This window comes from Tamandua tetradactyla, chromosome 16 (assembly GCF_023851605.1).
Source record: "Tamandua tetradactyla isolate mTamTet1 chromosome 16, mTamTet1.pri, whole genome shotgun sequence".
Lineage (NCBI taxonomy): Eukaryota > Metazoa > Chordata > Mammalia > Pilosa > Myrmecophagidae > Tamandua > Tamandua tetradactyla.
The window spans coordinates 43,853,657-43,874,691 of record NC_135342.1 but is presented as its reverse complement, the minus strand read 5'-3'; the positions used below and the strand labels follow the sequence as shown (position 1 = coordinate 43,874,691).

Here is a 21,035-nt window from a genome sequence, read left to right as displayed (position 1 = left end):
TATGGTATTGGCTAGTAAATCATCAGGTACCTAGAAATAAAATAGGTGGGCAGTCTACTAAATTCTTGTTCGAGTTGTATAAGCAAAAGAGTTCTAGGTCAAGTGAACAGAAGTCTAACCTGAATTACAAAAAGACCAAGTCACAGCCCCTTAATCAATTTCCAGACTTGAGACAATTTACAGACCCAGAACCCCTTGAATGAAGGGGCGGCCAGGCCCATTTGGGGGAGAACCCTGTTACATTACCACAAATTTATACTGTTAATCTTCCTCCAAGCCTTATTACCCAGAGAGACCAACAGCCTTTTACCAGGGTAACTGTGCATTGGGGAAAAGGAAATGATCAGATATTTTGGGGATTTTTAGACACTGGTTCAGAAGTGACATAAATTCCAGGGGACCCAAAACGTCACTCTGGTCCACTAGTCAGATTGGGGGCTTATGGAGGCCACGTGAACAATGGAGTTTTAGCTCAGATCCATCTCATAGTGGGTCCAATGGGTCCCCGGACCCATTCTGTAGTTATTTCCCCAGTTCCAGAATGTATAATTGGAATAGACATACTGAGCAACTGGCAGAATCCCCACATTGGCTCTCTGACTTGTGCAGTGAGGGCTATTATGGTGGGAGAAGCCAAAAGTGGAAGCCACTAGAACTGCCCCTACCTAGCAAAATAGTAAATCAGAAATAATACCAGATTCCTGGAGGGATTGCAGAGTTTACTGCCACTCTTAAGGACTTGCAGGATGCAGGGGTGGTGATTCCCACCACATCCTCATTCAACTCTCCTATTTGTCTCCTATTATGACAGTGGATGATTGTAAGCTCAACCAGGTGGTAACTCCAATTGCAGCTGCTGTTTCAGATGTGGTATCATTGCTTGAGCAAATCAATACATCCTCAGTACATGATATGTAGCTATTGATCTGGCAAATGCTTTTCTCTCAATAGCTATTGGTAAGGACCACCAGAAACAGTTTGCTTTCAGCTGTCAAGGTCAGCAATATACTTTTACTGTCCTACCTAACCAACTGGAGGGTATATCAACTCTCCAGCCCTGTGACATAATCTTGTCTGCAGGGAACTTGATCATTTCTCCCTCCCACAAGACATCACGCTGGTCCATTTATTGATGATATCATATTGATTGGACCTAGTGAGCAAGAAGTATCAACTATTCTAGACTTGCATGTCAGAGGATGGGCGATAAATCCAACAAAAATACAGGGGCCTTACCCCTCAGTGAAATTTCTAGGTGTCCAGTGGTGTGGGGCATGTCAAGATATCCCTTCTAAGGTGAACGATAAGTTGTTGCATCTGGCCCCTCCTACGACCAAAAAAAGAGGCACGATGCCTATTGTTCTCTTTGGATTTTGGCAACAACATATTCCTCATTTGGGTGTGCTACTCCGACCATTTATCAAGTGACCAGAAAAGCTGCTAATTTTAAGTGGGGACCTGAACAAGAGGAGGCTCTGCGACAGGTCCAGGCTGCTGTACAAGCTGCTCTGCCACTTGGGCCGTATGATACAGCAGATCCAATGGTGCTGGAAGTGTCAGTGGCAAATAGAGAAGCTGTTTGGAGGCTTTGGCAGGCCCCTATAGGAGAATCACAATGTAGACCTTTAGGATTTTGGAGCAAAGCCTTACCATCTGCTGCAGATAGCTACTCTCCTTTTGAGAAACAGTTTTGGCCTGCTACTTGGCCTTAGAAGAGACTGAACACTTAACCATGGGCCACCAAGTTACCATGAGACCTGAGTTGCCTATCATGAGCTGGGTGTTGTCTGACCACCAAGCCATAAAGTTGGGCATGTGCAGCAGCACTCCATCATAAAATGGAAATGGTATATACGAGATAGAGCCAGAGCAGGTCCTGAAGGCACGAGTAAGTTACATGAGGAAGGGCCCAAATGCCCATGGTCTCCACTCCTGCCACATTACCTTCTCTTTCCCAGATCAGAGCTATGGCCTCTTGGGGAATTCCTTATAGTGAATTGACTGAGGAAGAGAAAACTCGGGCCTGCTTTACAGATGGTTCAGCACGATATGCAGGTACCACCCGAAAGTGGACCACTGCAGCACTACAACCCCTTTCTGGGGTGTCCTTGAAGGACAGTGGTGAGGGTAAATCCTCCCAGTGGGCAGAACTTCGAGCAGTGCACCTGGTTATTCATTTTTCTTGGAAGAACTGGCCAGAGGTGCGTTTGTATACTGACTCATGGGCTGTTGCTAATGGCTTGGCTGGATGGTCAGGGACTTGGAAAGACCATAATTGGAAAATTAGTGACAAAGAAGTCTGGGAAAGAAGTATGTGGATAGACCTTTTTAAGTGGACTAAAAACATGAACATATTTGTGTCCCATGTGAATGGCCACCAGAGGGTGACTTCAGCAGAGGAAGACTTTAATAATCAAGTGGATAAGATGACCCATTCTTTGGATACCAGTCAGCCTCTTTCCCCAGCAACTCCTATCATTGCCCAATGGGCTCATGAACAAAGTGGTCATGGTGGTAGGTGTATTAGTTAGGGTTCTCTAGAGAAACAGAATCAACAGGGAACACTTGCAAATATAAAATTTATAAAAGTGTCTCACGTGACCGTAGGAACGCAGAGTCCAAAATCCACAGGGCAGGCTGCGAAGCTGATGACTCCAATGGATGGCCTGGATGAACTCCACAGGAGAGGCTCGCCAGCCAAAGCAGGAATGCAACTTATCTCCTCTGAGTCCTCCTTAAAAGGCTTCCCATGATTGCATTTAGCATCACTAATTGCAGAAGACACTCCCCTTTGGCTGATCACAAATGGAATCAGCTGTGGATGTAGCTAACGTGATCATAACCTAATCCTATGAAATGTCCTCATTGCAACAGACAGGCCAGTGCTTACCCAATCAGACGAACAGGTACCACAACATGGCCAAGTTGACACCTGTCCCTAACCATGACAGTCCACCCCTTGTCAACTTGGCACCTATACCTTAGATTTCCAAATGAAAACAAAAATAAGCACACATTTTTTCTTTTACCTGACAATACTCAACTGTCCTGCATATAACTGGAAACACATTAAATCTCTCCAGAATAGGGTGCAAATCCTTGGACAACATTCATTCTTAAACTTGATATCTTACAACTTAAATAGTATAACACAAACAAAACAGCATTACAGTCCTCGTTTCTGTAACTGATCACGTGGTCGAAGTTCATATTTATCACTACCTTCTTCCACTACCCATTCCATGTTCCCTTTCCCCTCAGCAAGCACTTCAGCTGGCCGTGGTTCTTTGCCTGGTGGGGTGACCCAAACCTTCATTCCTGAAGTCTCAGAGCCATTAGTGGTCCTGCCTGGATTGTGTTGTTGCAGTTTTCCATTGATTTTAATCACAGGGCATGGTAGTACTAATAGACGCCCCAGGGGATCTCCTATATTCCAAGAAAACTCTTCTTTACCTCCATTATGTAGTTGCAGTCCTACTTCCTTCTGATAGTCAGGGTCAATTACCCCAGACAATAATGTAATTCCCTTCTTGGTGTGTTGATCCAGAGGCATAAATAGCCCAAAGTGGCCAGGTGGCAATCTTAACTTCCAGTTCAGTGGTATCACTGTTGTTTCTCCTGGAGAAAGCACACCCCGTTTTGGAACTAAAACCTGTAGACCAGCAGAACTCAGGGTAGCAGGGACAGGAAGCAAAAATTTTCCCAGTGGATCACTAGGAGTAATAGTGAGTGGCACCACACCCATTTCCACCCCTTGGTTCCTGGACCCATGGATCCTGGCTATGGGAGAAACAGCACCATACAGTGGACGCTGATTCAGAGCATACACAGCTTCCTGGAGAACATTACCCCAGCCTTTCAAGTTTTTGCCACCTAGTTGGCACCGTAATTGAGTTTTCAAAAGGCCATTCCACCGTTCTATCAATCCAGCTGCTTCTGGATGATGGGGAACATGGTAAGACCAGAGAATTCCATGAGCATGTGCCCATTCCCGCACTTCATTTGCTGTGAAGTGTGTTCCTTGATCCGAAGCAATGCTATGTGGAATACCATGGCGATGGATAAGGCATTCTGTAAGCCCACGGATAGTAGTTTTGGCAGAAGCATTGCGTGCAGGGAAAGCAAACCCATATCCAGAGTATGTGTCTATTCCAGTTAGAACAAATCGCTGCCCCTTCCATGAAGGGAGTGGTCCAATGTAATCAACCTGCCACCATGTAGCTGGCTGGTCACCTCGGGGAATGGTGCCATATCGGGGGCTGAGTGTGGGTCTCTGCTGCTGGCAGATTGGGCACTCAGCAGTGGCTGTAGCCAGGTCAGCCTTGGTGAGTGGAAGTCCATGCTGCTGAGCCCATGCATAACCTCCATCCCTACCACCATGACCACTTTGTTCATGAGCCCATTGGGCAATAACAGGAGTTGCTGGGGAAACAGGCTGACTGGTATCCATAGAACGGGTCATCTTATCCACTTGATTATTAAAATCTTCCTCTGCTGAAGTCACCCTCTGGTGTGCATTCACATGGGACACAAATATCTTCATGTTTTTAGCCCACTCAGAAAGGTCTATCCACATACTTCTTCCCCAGACCTCTTTGTCACCAATTTTCCAATTATGGTCTTTCCAAGTCCCTGACCATCCAGCCAAACCATTAGCAACAGCCCATGAGTCAGTATACAAACGCACCTCTGGCCAGTTTTCCTTCCAAGCAAAATGAACAACCAGGTGCACTGCTCGAAGTTCTGCCCACTGGGAGGATTTCCCCTCACCACTGTCCTTTAAAGACACCCCAGAAAGGGGTTGTAATGCTGCAGCTGTCCACTTTCGGGTGGTACCTGCATATCGTGCTGAACCATCTGTAAACCAGGCCCGAGTTTTCTCTTCCTCAGTCAATTCACTGTAAGGAACTCCCCAAGAGGCCATAGCTCTGGTCTGGGAAAGAGAAGGTAATGTGGCAGCAGGAGTGGAAACCATGGGCATCTGTGCCACTTCTTCATGTAACTTACTTGTGCCTTCAGGACCTGCTCTGGCTCTATCTCGTATATACCATTTCCACTTTACAATAGAGTGCTGCTGTGCACGCCCAACTTTATGGCTTGGTGGGTCAGACAACACCCAACTCATGATAGGCAACTCAGGTCTCATGGTAACTTGGTGGCCCATGGTTAAGCGTTCAGTCTCTACTAAGGCCCAGTAGCAGGCCAAAAGCTGTTTCTCAAAAGGAGAGTAGTTATCTGCAGCAGATGGTAAGGCTTTGCTCCAAAATCCTAAGGGTCTGCGTTGTGATTCTCCTACTGGGGCCTGCCAAAGGTTCCAGACAGCATCTCTATTTGCCACTGACACTTCCAGCACCATTGGATCTGCTGGATCATATGGCCCAAGTGGCAGAGCAGCTTGCACAGCAGCCTGGACCTGTCACAGAGCCTCCTCTTGTTCAGGTCCCCACTCAAAATTGGCAGCTTTTCTGGTCACTCGATAAATGGGCCGGAGTAGCACACCCAAATGAGGAATATGTTGTCGCCAAAATCCAAAAAGACCAACTAGGCGTTGTGCCTCTTTTTTGGTTGTGGGAGGGGCCAGATGCAGCAATTTATCCTTCACCTTAGAAGGGATATCTCGACATGCCCCACACCACTGGACACCTAGAAATTTTACTGAGGTGGAAGGCCCCTGTATTTTTGTTGGATTTATCTCCCATCCTCTGACACGCAAATGCCTTACCAGTAAATCTAGAGTAGTTGCTACTCCTTGTTCACTAGGTCCAATCAACATGATATCATCAATATAATGGACCAGTGTGATGTCTTGTGGGAGGCAGAAACGATCAAGGTCTCTGCGAACAAGATTATGACATAGGGCTGGAGAGTTGATATACCCCTGAGGTAGGACAGTGAAAGTATATTGCTGACCTTGCCAGCTGAAAGCAAACTGTTTCTGGTGGTCCTTACTAATAGCTATTGAGAAAAAAGCATTTGCCAGATCAATAGCTGCATACCAGGTACCAGGGGATGTATTGATTTGCTCAAGCAATGATACTACATCTGGAACAGCAGCTGCAATTGGAGTTACCACCTGGTTGAGTTTACGATAATCCACTGTCATTCTCCAAGACCCATCTGTTTTCTGCACAGGCCAAATAGGAGAGTTGAATGGGGATGTGGTGGGAATCACCACCCCTGCATCTTTCAAGTCCTTAAGAGTGGCAGTAATCTCTGCAATCCCTCCAGGAATACGGTATTGCTTTTGATTTACTATTTTGCTTGGTAGGGGCAGTTCTAGTGGCTTCCACTTGGCCTTTCCCACCATAATAGCCCTCACTGCACGAGTTAGAGAACCAACGTGGGGATTCTGCCAGTTGCTCAGTATGTCTATGCCAATTATACATTCCGGAACTGGGGAAATAACTACAGGATGGGTCCGGGGGCCCACTGGACCCACTGTGAGACGGACCTGAGCTAAAACTCCATTGATCACCTGGCCTCCATAAGCCCCCACTCTGACTGGTGGTCCAGAGTGACGTTTTGGGTCCCCTGGAATTAATGTCACTTCTGAACCAGTGTCTAATAATCCCCGAAATATCTGATCATTTCCTTTTCCCCAATGCACAGTTACCCTGGTAAAAGGCCGTCGGTCTCCTTGAGGAAGACTTAGAGGAAGGTCAACAGTAAAAATTTGTGGCAGTGTAACAGGTTTCTTCCCCATAGGGACCTGGCCTCCCCTTCATTCAAGGGGCTCAGGGTCTGTAAACTGTTTCAAGTCTGGAAATTGATTAAGGGGCCGTGATTCCGTGTTTTTGTAATTCAGGTTAGACTTCTGTTCCCTTGACCTAGAACTCTTTTGTTTATACAGCTCCAACAAGAATTTAGTAGACTGCCCTTCTATTGTATTTCTAGGCACCCCATGATTTACTAGCCAATGCCACAAATCTCTGCGTGTCATATAATTTTGATGCCTCCTTTGAGTTTGTTGTCTATTATAATACCCACGTCTACCCTGTCTTTGGTGATTAAGTGCTGCCACCTGGCTTCTGCCAACTCGGGATCCTGTCATCCCCATTGTGTTTAAGGATTCCAGCTCAGTGACAGCAGTTCCTACAGTAATATCTGACCTACAGAGAATTGCAACCACAGAGCTCTTGAGGGATGATGGTGCTAGTCTCACAAACTTATTTCTCACTGTTCTGGTAAAAGGTGCATCCTCTGGACATTCCTGGGGTGTAAGAGCAGGCTTTGCATGATAAATCCACTCTAACATCCCAATCTCTCTAAGCCTCTGGATCCCCTCATCTACATTATACCAGGGCAGTTCTGGCATTTCAACCTCAGGTAATGTTGGCCACCTTTTGATCCATGTTTCAACCAACCACCCAAACAAGCTGTTAACACCTTTTCTAACTGCTCTAGCTATAACATTGAATGCAGAATCTCTGCTTAGTGGGCCCATATCAATAAATTCAGCCTGATCCAGCCTTATATTCCTCCCACCATTATCCCACACTCTTAAAATCCATTGCCACACATATTCCCCTGATTTCTGTCTATATAAATTGGAAAACTCACACAGTTCTTTTGGAGTATAACGTACCTCCTCATGTGTGATACTTTGTACCTCACCTTTAGGGGCCTGTTGGGACTTTAGTCTAGTTATAGGTCTAGAAGAAATGAGGGGTGGTGGGGGTGGGTCATGAAAAGAATTAGAAATATCTTCCAAGCCATTTGCTTCAGGGCTTTCATTTGCAGTTTCATCTGGTGAAACAGGATTAATAACTCTAGGGCTAATCCCTTCAGGAGGAGGTTGGGTGGCCAATTCCTCAAGGCAGGCTGAAGGTGGGGCGGCTATGTCCTCAGGGCAGACTATTACAGGGTTATCTAAAGAAGGCTCAGCATGGTCTAGGGTTTCAACCTCACCCCCAACATCATTATCAATCCATATGTCACCATCCCATTTTTCAGGGTCCCACTCCTTTCCAATCAATGCCCTCACTTTAACGGCAGACACCATGCAAGACTGAGATTTCAGTTTACGTTGTAAAGTTGCTACTCTAACAATAAGATTCTGAGTCTGATTTTCAGAGATCTCAAGTCTACGGCTACAGGAAATAAAATTTTCCTTGAGGATACTCATAGAAACCTCTACATCTTTCAGACGGCACTTAAGCTTCTTGTTTGAAGCCTTAAGCCCATCCCTTTCACCCTTTAATGCAGACAGTGTATCTAACAACAACCAACCAACATCTCTATAACTCTTATTTCTACAAAACTCTGTAAAGGTGTCAAGAACATTATCCCCCAGAGTCTGGCTTCGTACAAGCGAAGCATTAGGAGAATCGAATGATGATATTTTGACTATCTCCTTTGCCAACTCAGTCCATGGATTGGGAGTGTCATTCTGATTATGGGAATCAGAGTCCTTAGAGTCTCTGAGCCCAGTCAGAGTAGAAAACCATTCATAAAAACCCATTTTTAAGATTCTGTTCCTTAAGAACCACTCCTGGTACCAAGATGTATTAGTTAGGGTTCTCTAGAGAAACAGAATCAACAGGGAACACTTGCAAATATAAAATTTATAAAAGTGTCTCACGTGACCGTAGGAACGCAGAGTCCAAAATCCACAGGGCAGGCTGCGAAGCTGATGACTCCAATGGATGGCCTGGATGAACTCCACAGGAGAGGCTCGCCAGCCAAAGCAGGAATGCAACTTATCTCCTCTGAGTCCTCCTTAAAAGGCTTCCCATGATTGCATTTAGCATCACTAATTGCAGAAGACACTCCCCTTTGGCTGATCACAAATGGAATCAGCTGTGGATGTAGCTAACGTGATCATAACCTAATCCTATGAAATGTCCTCATTGCAACAGACAGGCCAGTGCTTACCCAATCAGACGAACAGGTACCACAACATGGCCAAGTTGACACCTGTCCCTAACCATGACAGTAGGGATGGAGGTTATGCATGGGCTCAGCAACATGGACTTCCACTCACCAAGGCTGACTTGGCTACAGCCACTGCTGAGTGCCCAATCTGCCAGCAGCAAAGACCCACATTCAGCCCCTGATATGGCACTATTCCCCACAGTGACCAGCTGGGTACGTGGTGGCAGGTTGATTACATCGGACCACTCCCTTCATGGAAGGGGCAGCGATTTGTTCTAACTGGAATAGACACATACTCTGGATATGGGTTTGCTTTCCTTGAATGCAATGCTTCTGCCAAAACTACCATCATGGACTTACAGAATGCCTTATCCACCATCATGGTATTCCACACAGCATTGCTTCTGATCAGGGAACACACTTCACAGCAAATGAAGTGCGGGAATGGGCACATGCTCATGGAATTCTCTAGTCTTACCATGTTCCTTATTGTCCAGAAGGAGCTGGATTGATAAAACGGTGGAATGGCCTTTTGAAAACTCAATTATGGTGCCAACTAGGTGGCAATACCTTGAAAGTCTGGGTAATGTTCTCCAGGAAGCTGCGTATGTTCTGAATCAGCATCCACTATATGGTGCTGTTTCTCCCAAAGCCAGGATTCATGGGTCCAGGAGCCAACAGGTGGAAATGGGAGCAGTACCACTCACTATTACCCCCTAGTGATCCACTAGAAAAATTTTTGCTTACTGTCACCGCGGCCCTGAGCTCTACTGGTCTACAGGTTTTAGTTCCAAAAGGAGGATTGCTTCCAGCAGGAGAAACAACAATGATTCCATTGAACTGGAATCTATGACTGCTACCTAGTCACTCTGGGCTACTTATGCCCCTGGATCAACAAGCCAAGAAGGGGATCACATTACTGGCTGGGGTGATTGACCCTGACCATCAGGGGGGAAATAGGACTGCAACTAAACAATGCAGGTATTGAAGAGTTCTCCTGGAATATAGGAGAGCCCCTAGGGCATCTTTTAGTGCTACCATGCCCAGTGATTAAAATCAATGGAAAACTGCAACAACCCAATCCAGGCAGGGCTACCAATGACTCTGAAACTTCAGGAATGAAGGTTTGGGTCACCCCACCAGGCAAAGAACCATGGCCAGTTGAAGTGCTTGCTGAGGGTGATGGAAATATGAAATGGGTAGTGGAAGAATGTCATGATAAATATGAACTACGACCACGTGATCAGTTACAGAAATGAGGACTGTAATGTTGTTTTGTTCACGTTATACTATTTTAGTTGTAAGATAGCAAGTTTAAGAATGAATATTACCCAAGGACTTGCACTGTATTCTGGAGAGATTTAATATGTTTCTGTTTATATGCAGGACAGTTGAGTATTGTTAGGTGAGATAAAAAAAAATGTCTTTTATTGCTTTCTATTTAGAAATTAGGTATGGTTTAAGGTGACGAGTATAGCTGTCAAGTTGACAAGGGATGGACTGTCATGGTCAGGTTCATGTGTCAACTTGGCCAGGTGGTAGTACCTGTTTGTCTGGTTGTGCAAGTGCTGGCCTGTCTTTTGCTATGGGGACATTTCATAGAATTAAATCATGATCATGTTGGCTACATTGACAGCTGATTCCATTTGCAATCAGCCAAGGGGTGTGTCTTCTTTACTAAGTGATGCTTAATCTGATCACTGGAAGCCTTTTAAGGAGGATTCAGAAGAGAAAGGCTCTCTTCCTGCTTCGGCTGGTGAGCCTCTCCTGTGGAGTTCATCCAGACCTTCCTTTGGAATCGTCAGCTTTACAGCCTGCCCTAAAGATTTTGACTCTACATTCCCACGGTAATGTGAGACACTTTTATAAATTTTGTATTTCTGAATATTTCCTGTTGATTCTGTTTCTCTAGAGAACCCTATCTAATACACCATATCAATAGAATAAAAGACTAAAACCACATGATCTGGCAAGGATGTGAAAAAATTAGAACACTCATGCAAGGCTAGTGGGAATGTGTAATGGGATAGCCACTTGGGAAAATAGTTGGGAGGTTCCTCAAAAAGTTAAATGTAGAGTTATCATATGACGTAGCAATTTCATTCCTAGGAATAGGCCCAAGAAATTGAAAACATATGTTCATGCAAAAACATATATGAACAGGCAAAACATTATTCATAATAGCCAAAGCATGGAAACAACCTAAATATGCCTCAACTGATAAATGGAGAAAACAAAATGTTTTCATACATTGGAATATTACTGGAAAATAAAAGGAGTGAAGTTCATGATGAACTTCAAAAACATTATGATAAGTGACACAAAGGATCACATATTGCATAATTCCATTCAAATGAAATGACCAGAATAGGCAAATCCATAGTGATTGCCAGGGGCTGGGGGAGAGTGGGAAATGGAGAGTAACTGTTAATGGGTATGGAGTTTATTTTTGGGGTGATGAAAATGTTCTTGAATTAGACAGTGATGAGGGCTGGACAACTAGTGAATACACTAGACACCTCTGAATTGTACACTAAAAGAATAGATTTTATGGTATGTAAATTATCTTCATACAAAAGTGGGAAAAAGTGTTCATATCAATAGACAGAGAAAAAACCGTTTGAAAAAATCCAATCCCTATTCATGATAAAAACAGACTAGAAATAGAAAGGATTCTCCTCAACCTAATAAAGGACATATATGAAAACCCATAGCTAACATCATACTAATGGTGAAAGAATATTTCCCTCTATAAGATCATGAATAGGACAAATAGTAGACCTTGCTACTTCTTTTCAACATTCTACAATAAAAAAGTAAGTAATCCAATTTAAAAATGGACAAAGTATCTGAAAAGACATTTCTCCAAATGAGATATACATATGGCCAACAAGCACATGAAAAGATGTGCAACATAATTAGCCATTAGGGAAAAGTAAATCAAAATCACAGCTACATACCATGTCATACCCACTGGGACGGCTGTAATAAAAAGACAGATAATAACAAGTGCTGGTGAGGATGTGGGGGAATTAGAACCCTCATACATGGCTTCTAGAATTGTAAAATGATGCAGCCATTCTGGAAGACAGTTTTGCAGTTTCTTTAAAAGTCAGACATAAATGCACCACATGACCCAGCAATATTTCTCCTGTCTACCCAAGAAAAATGAAAACATACGTCCACACAAAGACTTGTGTATGAATGCTCATAGCAGCATTACCTATCCTAACCAAAAAGTGGAATTAACCCACCTGTGCATCAATTGATGAACGGATACACAAAAGGTGTATATCCATGAATGGAATATTATTCAGCCATAAAAAGGAATGGCATACTGATAAATGCTACATATGACAATTTATGCCACAAAAGATCACATATCATATGATTCCATTCATATGAAATGTCCAGAATAGGCAAATCCAGAGAGACAGATAGTAGATTATTGACTGCCTTTGGGCTGAGAGAGGTTGGGGGGAAATGAGGAGTGACTGTTAATGGGTAAAGTATTTCTTTTTAGTACCATGAAAAAGGTTCTAAAATTGTTTGTGGTGATGGTTGCACAATGTTGTGAATATACTAAAAATCAGAGGATGATCGAACAGGCTGCCTTCAATCGGTAAGTTGTATGATATGTGAATTATAGCTCGTTTTAATTTCTTAGCTGCTAAAACAAACATCCTATAATAAGTTGCCTTAACAATAGGGATTTATTGGCTCACAGTTTCAGAGGATAGAAGGCTTGCTTCCTCCAAGTGTTGGTATCTTCTTGCTAGTTGTCAATCTTTGGGGTCTTTGGTTTTTCCATCATATGACAATGGAGATGGTGGTTTCCTCTCTTTTTTCTCCTGGGTTCTGTTGATTTCCAGCTTCCTGCTACTCCCTGTGGCTTCTCTCTCACCGGCCTCTTCAATAAGGACTCCAGTAATAGGATTACGACCCATCCTGATTCAGTTGGGTCACACCTTAACTGAAGAAATTTCATCAAAAGGTCCTAAATACAAGGGGTTCACACCCACAAGAATGTGTTTTTCTGGGGTGTATAACTTCAAGCCACTGTACTCTCAATAAAATGATTTTCAAATTTGAGAACAAACTATTTTTTAAAGTCAGAAATGTTGCATTGCTCCTCTCTTCTCTCAACTACTATTTTCGTTTCCTTTCCCCATGGAATTGTATTTTAATACAATTGATTTTTATGCTTGAATTTTTTTTCTGATTCCCCATTATATTTCTCTGCAATGAAATTATATATTTAAATTGACATTCAAAATAAAAACAAATGTATTCTGTTACATTACAAATTAGCATCTGTAAACAATTGATCACGGCAATAGAAACGTATTACAGATATTGATAAATGACAGAGTAAAATTTATTGGAAATGTATCTCATAATGAGATGGTAGAGATTTTTAAAAATTAGTTCATAAATATTACTTGGTGCTAGAATGACAGTGTCCTGTAGCAATTCTATTCTTATTTTTATTATTCAACATTTAAACTCTGAAAATGTTGGTCACATAAAAAAGTAGCTGGGAAGCGAATTGTGTGCAAGCAATATTGCTTAGTTCTTTAAAGTGTTTGTGACTCATCTGTCGAAAGTCACATAACCTATCAACAAAAGATATTTGAATTGCTGTCTTAATCACAGACAACTAGATGAGGTCTTCCTCCAGTATTGTGGAAAGTATTGTCTTGCAAAAGGTTTCTTTTTCGGCCAATGAACCCCCTCACTTACTCTGTTTCTGGGAAATACACCAAAAAGATTTTGCCAATAATTAATTTTACTTGTTTCTCCTTCATTTAGAGGTAACTTGTTGAACCCAGTAAACACAGAAACATTTAGGTAAATTGTAATGTTAGTAATTTAAATTTGTATTTGTTAAAATTTTTTGAAAATTAAAAAATATTTTCATTTTATCACATGCCTTAAATATATTTTCATCCAAACCTTGAATGAGCTGATTCAGCTCATTTAACTTATGAACACTCTTCACATTTACCTTCATTGGCAAAGCCATTCCTTAGTGTCAACCAATCAATGAAATCAGACTTTATTCCTGTTGGAAACTTTAATTCATTTCTCAATGCAAATTTCTGTGAAAAATCAACCTGGGCCAAAATACTTTGTATCCAAAAACCCTGCCTCATTCTTTTTTTTTTTTTTTCAATTTTAAATAGTTTTATTTAAGACATTGCATTTTCCACTTAAACAATACAGTATTGATAAAGCACAATGTTATGTCCTTTTCCTGTGCACATATTCCGTAGTCAAGTATTAAGAATGTCCAGGAACTTTGTATAGCAGCTGAACTGCCACAGAATGTGCTGCAAATTTAGGTGCACTGTCTCATTCTTAGAACTCTGTACCAGGCAAGGAAGTCAAGAGCATAGGATGAATTTAACGTACTTTAGTTTAATGGGGCTTCTCGTCCTGATTTCATACAGGATGCCCTTATTGTTTCTGCATTGGCCCGCAATCTTACACAGCTGGGCAGTGCTCTATTGACATCCAGGGTGATGAAAGGTAGCCTTTCTTTTGTAAAATAGGGTAAAGGGTGATTGTGAAAATGGAAATGGCTAGGAGAACAGGGTCTCAGAGCTAAGTAACTGCGAATCTTAGCCGTGGCTACCCACAAGTGGTGGATTTTCATTGTCTAGTGTGGGCGCGGGAAATTGGCAGGTTCTCATTGGTTGGTTTGGGAGCGAGGCACTGGAGGCTCTTTGTTGCTGGGGTTTTAAATTTTAAGCTCCGCCTTAATCAGGCAGGGTGGATGGTCAGGCAGTCCATCCACTGCTGGAGGGTGGATGTAGGGTAAGAAATTTTTGCAAGATTGCAGCTGCTGCAGGGCTAGACTGGTCACGCGACTGTTGCCTGGGTTGGAGTGGGCTTGGTGGGTTTCCCGGAAATCATAGGTGGGGGAAGCTTCTTGGAGTGTTTGCTAAGGGTTGGTCCCATCATGGAGGAAGGGGTTCTACCTAGCATTCACCATTTTACTAAATGGCCCAGTATCCATCCGTAGCTCAGCCAAGAACCTGGGTGTTATCCCTGATTCCTTCCACACCCCTTATCCAATCCATCCGGCCTACTGCTTTACTACCAAAATGCATCCTAGATCTACGACTCCCTTTTCACCTCCGTCCCTGCCATCCAAGTTCAGACCACCAGTAGCCTTGTCTGGATGATTACAGGTACCTCTTAACTCATTTTTCTGCTTTGCCTCCTGTCTCCATCCAATTCTTCCTCTATATGGAATAGTTAGAAGGATTCTGCCCCTCGTTTAGGTAAAACCTCTCCATTGCGTTCCTTCCCACTTAGAAAAAAATCTGAATATTACCTGACCTATTACCAACTTGTGCTGAAAACCCCTTCCAGTCCCAGGCAAACCAGAACAGGTGGCCATCCTACCCAAGGCCCGTAGGCCCTGGCCCTGCGATCTTTGCAAGCACTTTACACCTGACTCCTCCCCAGGCTCTAGCTCCATGGGCCCTTTGCTGTTCCTTGAGCAAGCCATGCCTGCACTTGCTGTTCCCACTCATATGGTAGGTCTCAGCTCCATGTTGCCTTCTCAGAGAAACCTCCACTCATTCCAGACCAGAAAGTTCTTTCACCACTGAAAGGAAAGTGAAGGAGGGTAGAGGAGGAGAACGCTCGAAAAGAAGGAGCAGGTAGACATTAACAGATCAAGGCAAGCTTTATTAGGGAGCTTGCAAAGAGCAGAAGCCTGGAGGTTCACTGACTGAACCAAGAACCGCGCTAAGGGGAGGGAGAGTGACATATTTATAGAACAGGACTTGCTGAAACCGAGAAAAATAAAAAACAAAAGAACAATGTCTTTGTGGTTAAACGACCGTGGTTAAACATTTGGTACCTTTCGGAAATTGTTAGGAATAGGCAGTGGGGCTCTCTAGTTCTCCAGGGTGGGTGAAGTTAAATCAGCCGCAAAAGGTTAGGTCAGTTTCGACTGGTCAGGTCAGTTTTCTGTTTTCTGTTAGTTCCATCAACCACCAGCCGCCCCTCCCACTTATTTGAGAATTTAATTTTTTCTGTGCCTCCCTTTTTTTTTCTCCCCATAAAATGGAGATAGGTGCTATCTTGAGGGACCGTCTTGGGGATAGTGAGACACTCCTGGCCAAGCTCTGAGCTTGCGGCTGGGCACGTAATCAATACTTCATATTAGCTGGGATTAACGAAACAGTCCTGATTTCTTCCTACCCCCTGCCAACATCTGATGCAATGGCATTTGTTTGCTTGTTTCCATGTTAGTCGTTTCTCCCCAACCAGAACGTGGGCTGTGTTAGATTCAAATAAGGCCGGGAGACTGCTCACAGACGAAGGAATTTATTCCACACGCCAGCATGGTGGGGGTCTGAAGTCGGACTTCAGCCCGCCGGGGAGAACAATGGAAGAGCTTTTGGATCTGAAGGACTGGGCGGGGAGACCAGCCATGCGAGGTTTTGGCGGGCGCGGGAAGCTGGGGAGTTCGCAACTCTTCATTGGCGGGGTTTAAAAGTTAAACGCTGCTGCGGTCCTGCAAGGCTGTAACTGCTAGAGGACGGATATCCTAGGAATGCAGCTGCCGGAGGGCGGGTGTAGATCAATCATGGAACTGCTGTGGGAATATCCGATAAGGGCTCGTCCCATCATGGGGGAAGGGGTCTCGCCTAACAGGCTGTATACCAAGGCGGAGATTCGCTTTATTTCTCCCGGTTCCTAGAACAGTGTCCCACACATCCAAGATCCCCAGACGCGTGTTCAGAGCGAATGAAGCAGAATCTGAAGTCCTGGGAGGTATTGGAGAGGGGGCAGGCCGGGCTAAGAGCGCCCTGGGACTTTTTTACAAAACACTCTTCCTTTTCAGTACCTCTCATTAGTATGCACACCCTCCTGGGGAGGTAAGTGGAGGTGGAGACAGGAAATCCCAGGAGGCTGGCTACTCAGGCTCAAGTGCCGCGAGAAGACTACTGCTTCCTTCTCGGATCCTTCAGTGCACTGCGTCATTTGCGGCAGGCCGACCTGTACCCGGCCGCTTACCTGCGGGGCCTCAGGTAAGTTCCCCGACCCGCTGCCCTTCAGGTCCTCACCTATAAAGTGGGAAGGAAAGACGCTGCCACGGTGTGGGCCGGAGGATTGAATTTGTGCGGGGCTCAGAGAAGTGCAGGCGGGGGTAGGTGAGTGCTACATAAGTATCAGCTATTATGATGAATATTTTTATTGCCTGGCACGCAGTTGCTCAAGCCCCAAATCTAGGAGTGATTCATGCCCTTCCGCTTCCCTCTTTTTCTCACATCCCTTCCATCAGCAAATCCCGCCCTCGGCAAGTCCAGGCTACCGCTCAAACTCTGCGAATCCGGCTCCCACGGCTGCCACCTCCCCATCCAGGCCCCTCTCCAGAGGGCAACCTGAGAGGGCACGTTGCCTCTTAAAAATGACAAAATATTTGATACGTACGAAATATATATATATATGTAAATTCCGCATGTGGACGTTAGGAAGCCTGAAAGTAAAATGTCCCCCGTGAGCCCACCTCCCGACCTGGGAAATGCAATCTTCTCAAATCCTCTGTCGGCCAAGATTGCCGGTCCAGACCGCGTGACACCCTGCCCCAGGGGCAAACGCTTCTGGGAATTCATTCTTTTTAAATCGTACCTTCGCTTTCCTTCATAGTTTTGCCACAGCTGTGTGTATCCCTAAACAATTTATTGTTCGATTTGTCAAGTTTGTAAATTTTACAAAAATAGTATATTGTGAATATTCCTCTGTGAATTGCCTTTTTTTAAAAAAAAAAAATTCACCATTACTAATTCTAATATTCATCTACATTGATGTGAGTCACTGTTAAAGTCCTTTTCACCTCTATTTAGTAGTCCATTGTATAATATTCCATTATTTATTTATACATTCTGTTGACATTTGGATTGTTGGTTTTTACTTTTTCTCTGCCTCCCTCCCCCCATCCTCCTTTATTTCTATTATCAGCAATGCTTATTCATGTCTCCTGCATTTGTACAGGGGTTTCTCCAGTGCAGTGGCTTTCACATTTTCCTGGCCTCTACTCTAAGAAATGTGTTTTATGTTGTGACCCAATACTCACAGACACGTGGACTGACCTTGGCTTTTGAAGATGTGTCTTGGCATTTTCTATTGTATTCGATTATATTTTTTAAAACCGGGGTTGACCCAGATCCACAGAATGAATTCATAATTTGCCTATGGCTCACACTCCACAGTGTGAAAAACCCTGTTGTGTGGTCTGAGATATACCCAGGACTGGGATAATTCCGCCATGGGATAGAACATATTCAGGCTTATTACATAGGCTCTTACTGCCTGATATAAGAATTCACATTTACTCCAATCCTCACTTGGTGGTGTGAGACTTCATAATATTTACCATCTAGTGGGTGTAAAATGATATCTCATTTGTGATATGCCTGTCCATGTCTTTGCCCGCTTTATGTTTATTGTAATATTATCTCCCAGTGTGTCTTGTCTTTTTGTTTCCTTTAATCAGCAAAAGATAATGAACAGAAGTTGTCAGTTTTAACTTAGTCAAATATATCAGTAACTTTTTTTAAAAATTTTTTTATTAATTAAAAAAAATTACAGGAAAGAAACACAAACGTTCTTAATATGTGATCATTCCATTCTACATATATAATCAGTAATTCACAATATCATCACATAGTTGTATATTCATCACCATGATCATTTCTTAGAACATTTGCATCAATTCAGAAAAATAAAACGAAAACAAAAAAAAAACCATGCACACCATACCCCTTACTCCTCCCTTTCATTGATCACTAGCATTTCAAACTAAATTTATGTTTCCCCTGTTATTTATTTTTATTCCATATGTTCTACTCATCTGTTGACAAGGTAGATAAAAGGAGCATCAGACACGGGGTTTTCACAATCACACAGTCACATTGTGAAAGCTACACCATTATACAATCATTATCAAGAAACATGGCTACTGGAACACAGCTCTGCATCTTCAGGCAGCTCCCACCAGCCTCTCCATTTCCTCTTATCAGTAACTTTCTTTATAGTTACTGATATATTTGACTAATGTTTGGATTGTGTTTAAAGATTTCTTCCCTATTCTCTGGTCATTAAATATCGTCTGCAAAATTGTTTTCTGAAGTTTAGTCATTCACATTTAAATTTTTAAGCACTAGGAATTTATGCAATTTCACTTTATTTCCATCGGAATTACCGGTTGTCCCAGCACCATTTACTAAATAGCCCATCCTCTCCCCACCCGCATGATGGCGCAGGCCCGTCCCCTATTCCATGTCACACTGTTGTAATTAAGGACTGTCTTGAGAACTCTTGGCCCCTTGCTCTTCCATATCTCCTTTAGACCTACCTGGACAAATTTTGTGAAATATTCTGTTGAGACTTTCGTTGGAATTTCATTAGTGGAGAGTTGATATTTTAATTATAGTCACCATTCCATCACGCACATCAGATTGCTCTCCATTTGTTTAGATCTTTAATGTCCTTCAATAATGATTTTCTCCTTCTTGTAGATTTAGACAGCTGTAAAAAATGTAAATTGGACTTCTTCTTTTCCTTGATTATAATTTGATAACGGCTTTACATTGCCCTTAATAACCCCCAAATTCCTTACCTGAATGTACACAACCTGGCCCTGACAGCTTCTTCAATTTTCTCTCATAAAACTAGCCCTACATCCAGGGCTTACTAGTTTCATGGACTGTCCCTCTTGTTCACCCTGGGAAGCTGCAATAACTGCTTAGTGTTTCCCCGCCATCCTCTGCCTGATTAATACCTAACACAAATATTTCTACCTCTAAGAGGACTTTTCTGAATGCCGTATTCAAAATTGCCCAGTTATGCTGGAGAGCCAGAGAGAGCACCTATTCTTTTGCCTTCCACTATTTATCGCCATTGGCAACCTGTTGGCTCATCTCTTGTGTGTTTAATGTCTGGCTCCTCCAATAGCCTATAAGCTTCCATAGGACCTTGGCTGTTTGGTTCGTCAAGGTACCTGGTAACAATGCTTATCACGTGATATATGACATTTTTGAAAGGCAAACTCAGCAAACTTCCCAGGAACGAGATGGGACAGAGCAGTTCAGGCAAAGGCTTTATTTCAGGGAGAAACAGAACCACTCGGGCAGCATTGAGAGAGAGAGAGAGAAACGGCTACCTCAAGGTGGCAGGGGACAGGACTTTTAAGGCTTAGGGTTAGGGAGTTGGGGGCAAGGGTTAGGCAGGTCTCTGTTGGCTAGTTTTCAGAATTAGGGGGCTAATTTAGGAGTTGGCAGCTTTCCATTGGTAAAGTTTAAAATTTAAACGCTGCCTTAAGCACACAAGGTTGTAAATGTGGGAGGAGGGATCATGAGTAAGGGGACTTGATGCAAAAATCCATCTGCCTGAGAGTGGAGGCTGAGTAGTGAGAGGTTATCACAAGAGGGCAACTGATGGAGGGTGAAGGAGATGCTGAGCTGGCACGGGTTGGGGTGAGAGAGGCTTTCTGAAAAGGGTTAGGTAACATCCTGTGGGGGGAGGAGTCCTGTCCTCCAGACCTAACAATTCTCAGTAAATGTTTGTTAAAGGAAGGAAGGAACAGAAAGAGGAAGAGATGGAAAGAGGAAGGGAGGGAGAGGAAAAAGGAGAGAGAGGGAAGAAGAAAGAAAGGGAGAAAGGGATTTCCATATTACAGCAAGAAAAGAAAAAGTCAAATAAGGGACATTAGGGGATAAAAATGGGCTGGATCTTAAAAAGGATATAAAGCATAGTCCTTTAGTGATGATTATAGATTTAAAACATGATTACTGTAATGGAGAAAACATTCTAGTTGTCTAGCTCAAGGGGGATGAACCTAGAAGGTTGCACCAATGTGACTCCAACACTGTATGAGAGGGAGTTAGGGAATATTTGAGCTTGGCCCTGGGATATCTCTTTGAATATGTCCTTCTCCAAATCTGCTTTTTTTTTTGCTTCAGAGCTTTTGCACTTAGTCCTCAACAGCCTGGAATTCACTTCTCCCCCACTGCATCCTTTACTTTAATCACTCCTTTATACATCTTTACGCAACCCTCCCCAGATTAGGTCAGATTCTCCTGTTTAATGCTCTTTTATAGCATCCTACTCTTATTCATGCGAGAGTTATCCCCATA

The 21,035-nt window shown here is 43.3% G+C and overlaps 1 protein-coding gene across 5 annotated transcripts in view; it reads left to right on the top strand.

Annotated features, from left to right (window-relative positions):
- Positions 1 to 16,142: 16,142 nt before the first annotated feature.
- LOC143659426 (nuclear receptor coactivator 5-like) overlaps positions 16,143 to 21,035 on the top strand; it is an 88,494-nt gene continuing 83,601 nt past the window's right edge. For 3 of the 5 annotated variants that reach the window (XM_077132368.1, XM_077132366.1, XM_077132365.1), the window contains exons 1-2: positions 16,143 to 16,334; positions 16,742 to 16,928. Coding sequence is in view for 1 of the 5 variants with exons in the window: in XM_077132370.1 (XP_076988485.1) it covers positions 16,645 to 16,671; positions 16,742 to 16,928 (214 nt within the window). In the remaining 4 variants the exon portion in view is untranslated. Of the gene's footprint in view, positions 16,335 to 16,463; positions 16,672 to 16,741; positions 16,929 to 21,035 lie in introns of those variants that run through there. The other 2 variants (XM_077132367.1, XM_077132370.1) reach the window with 2 other exon arrangements.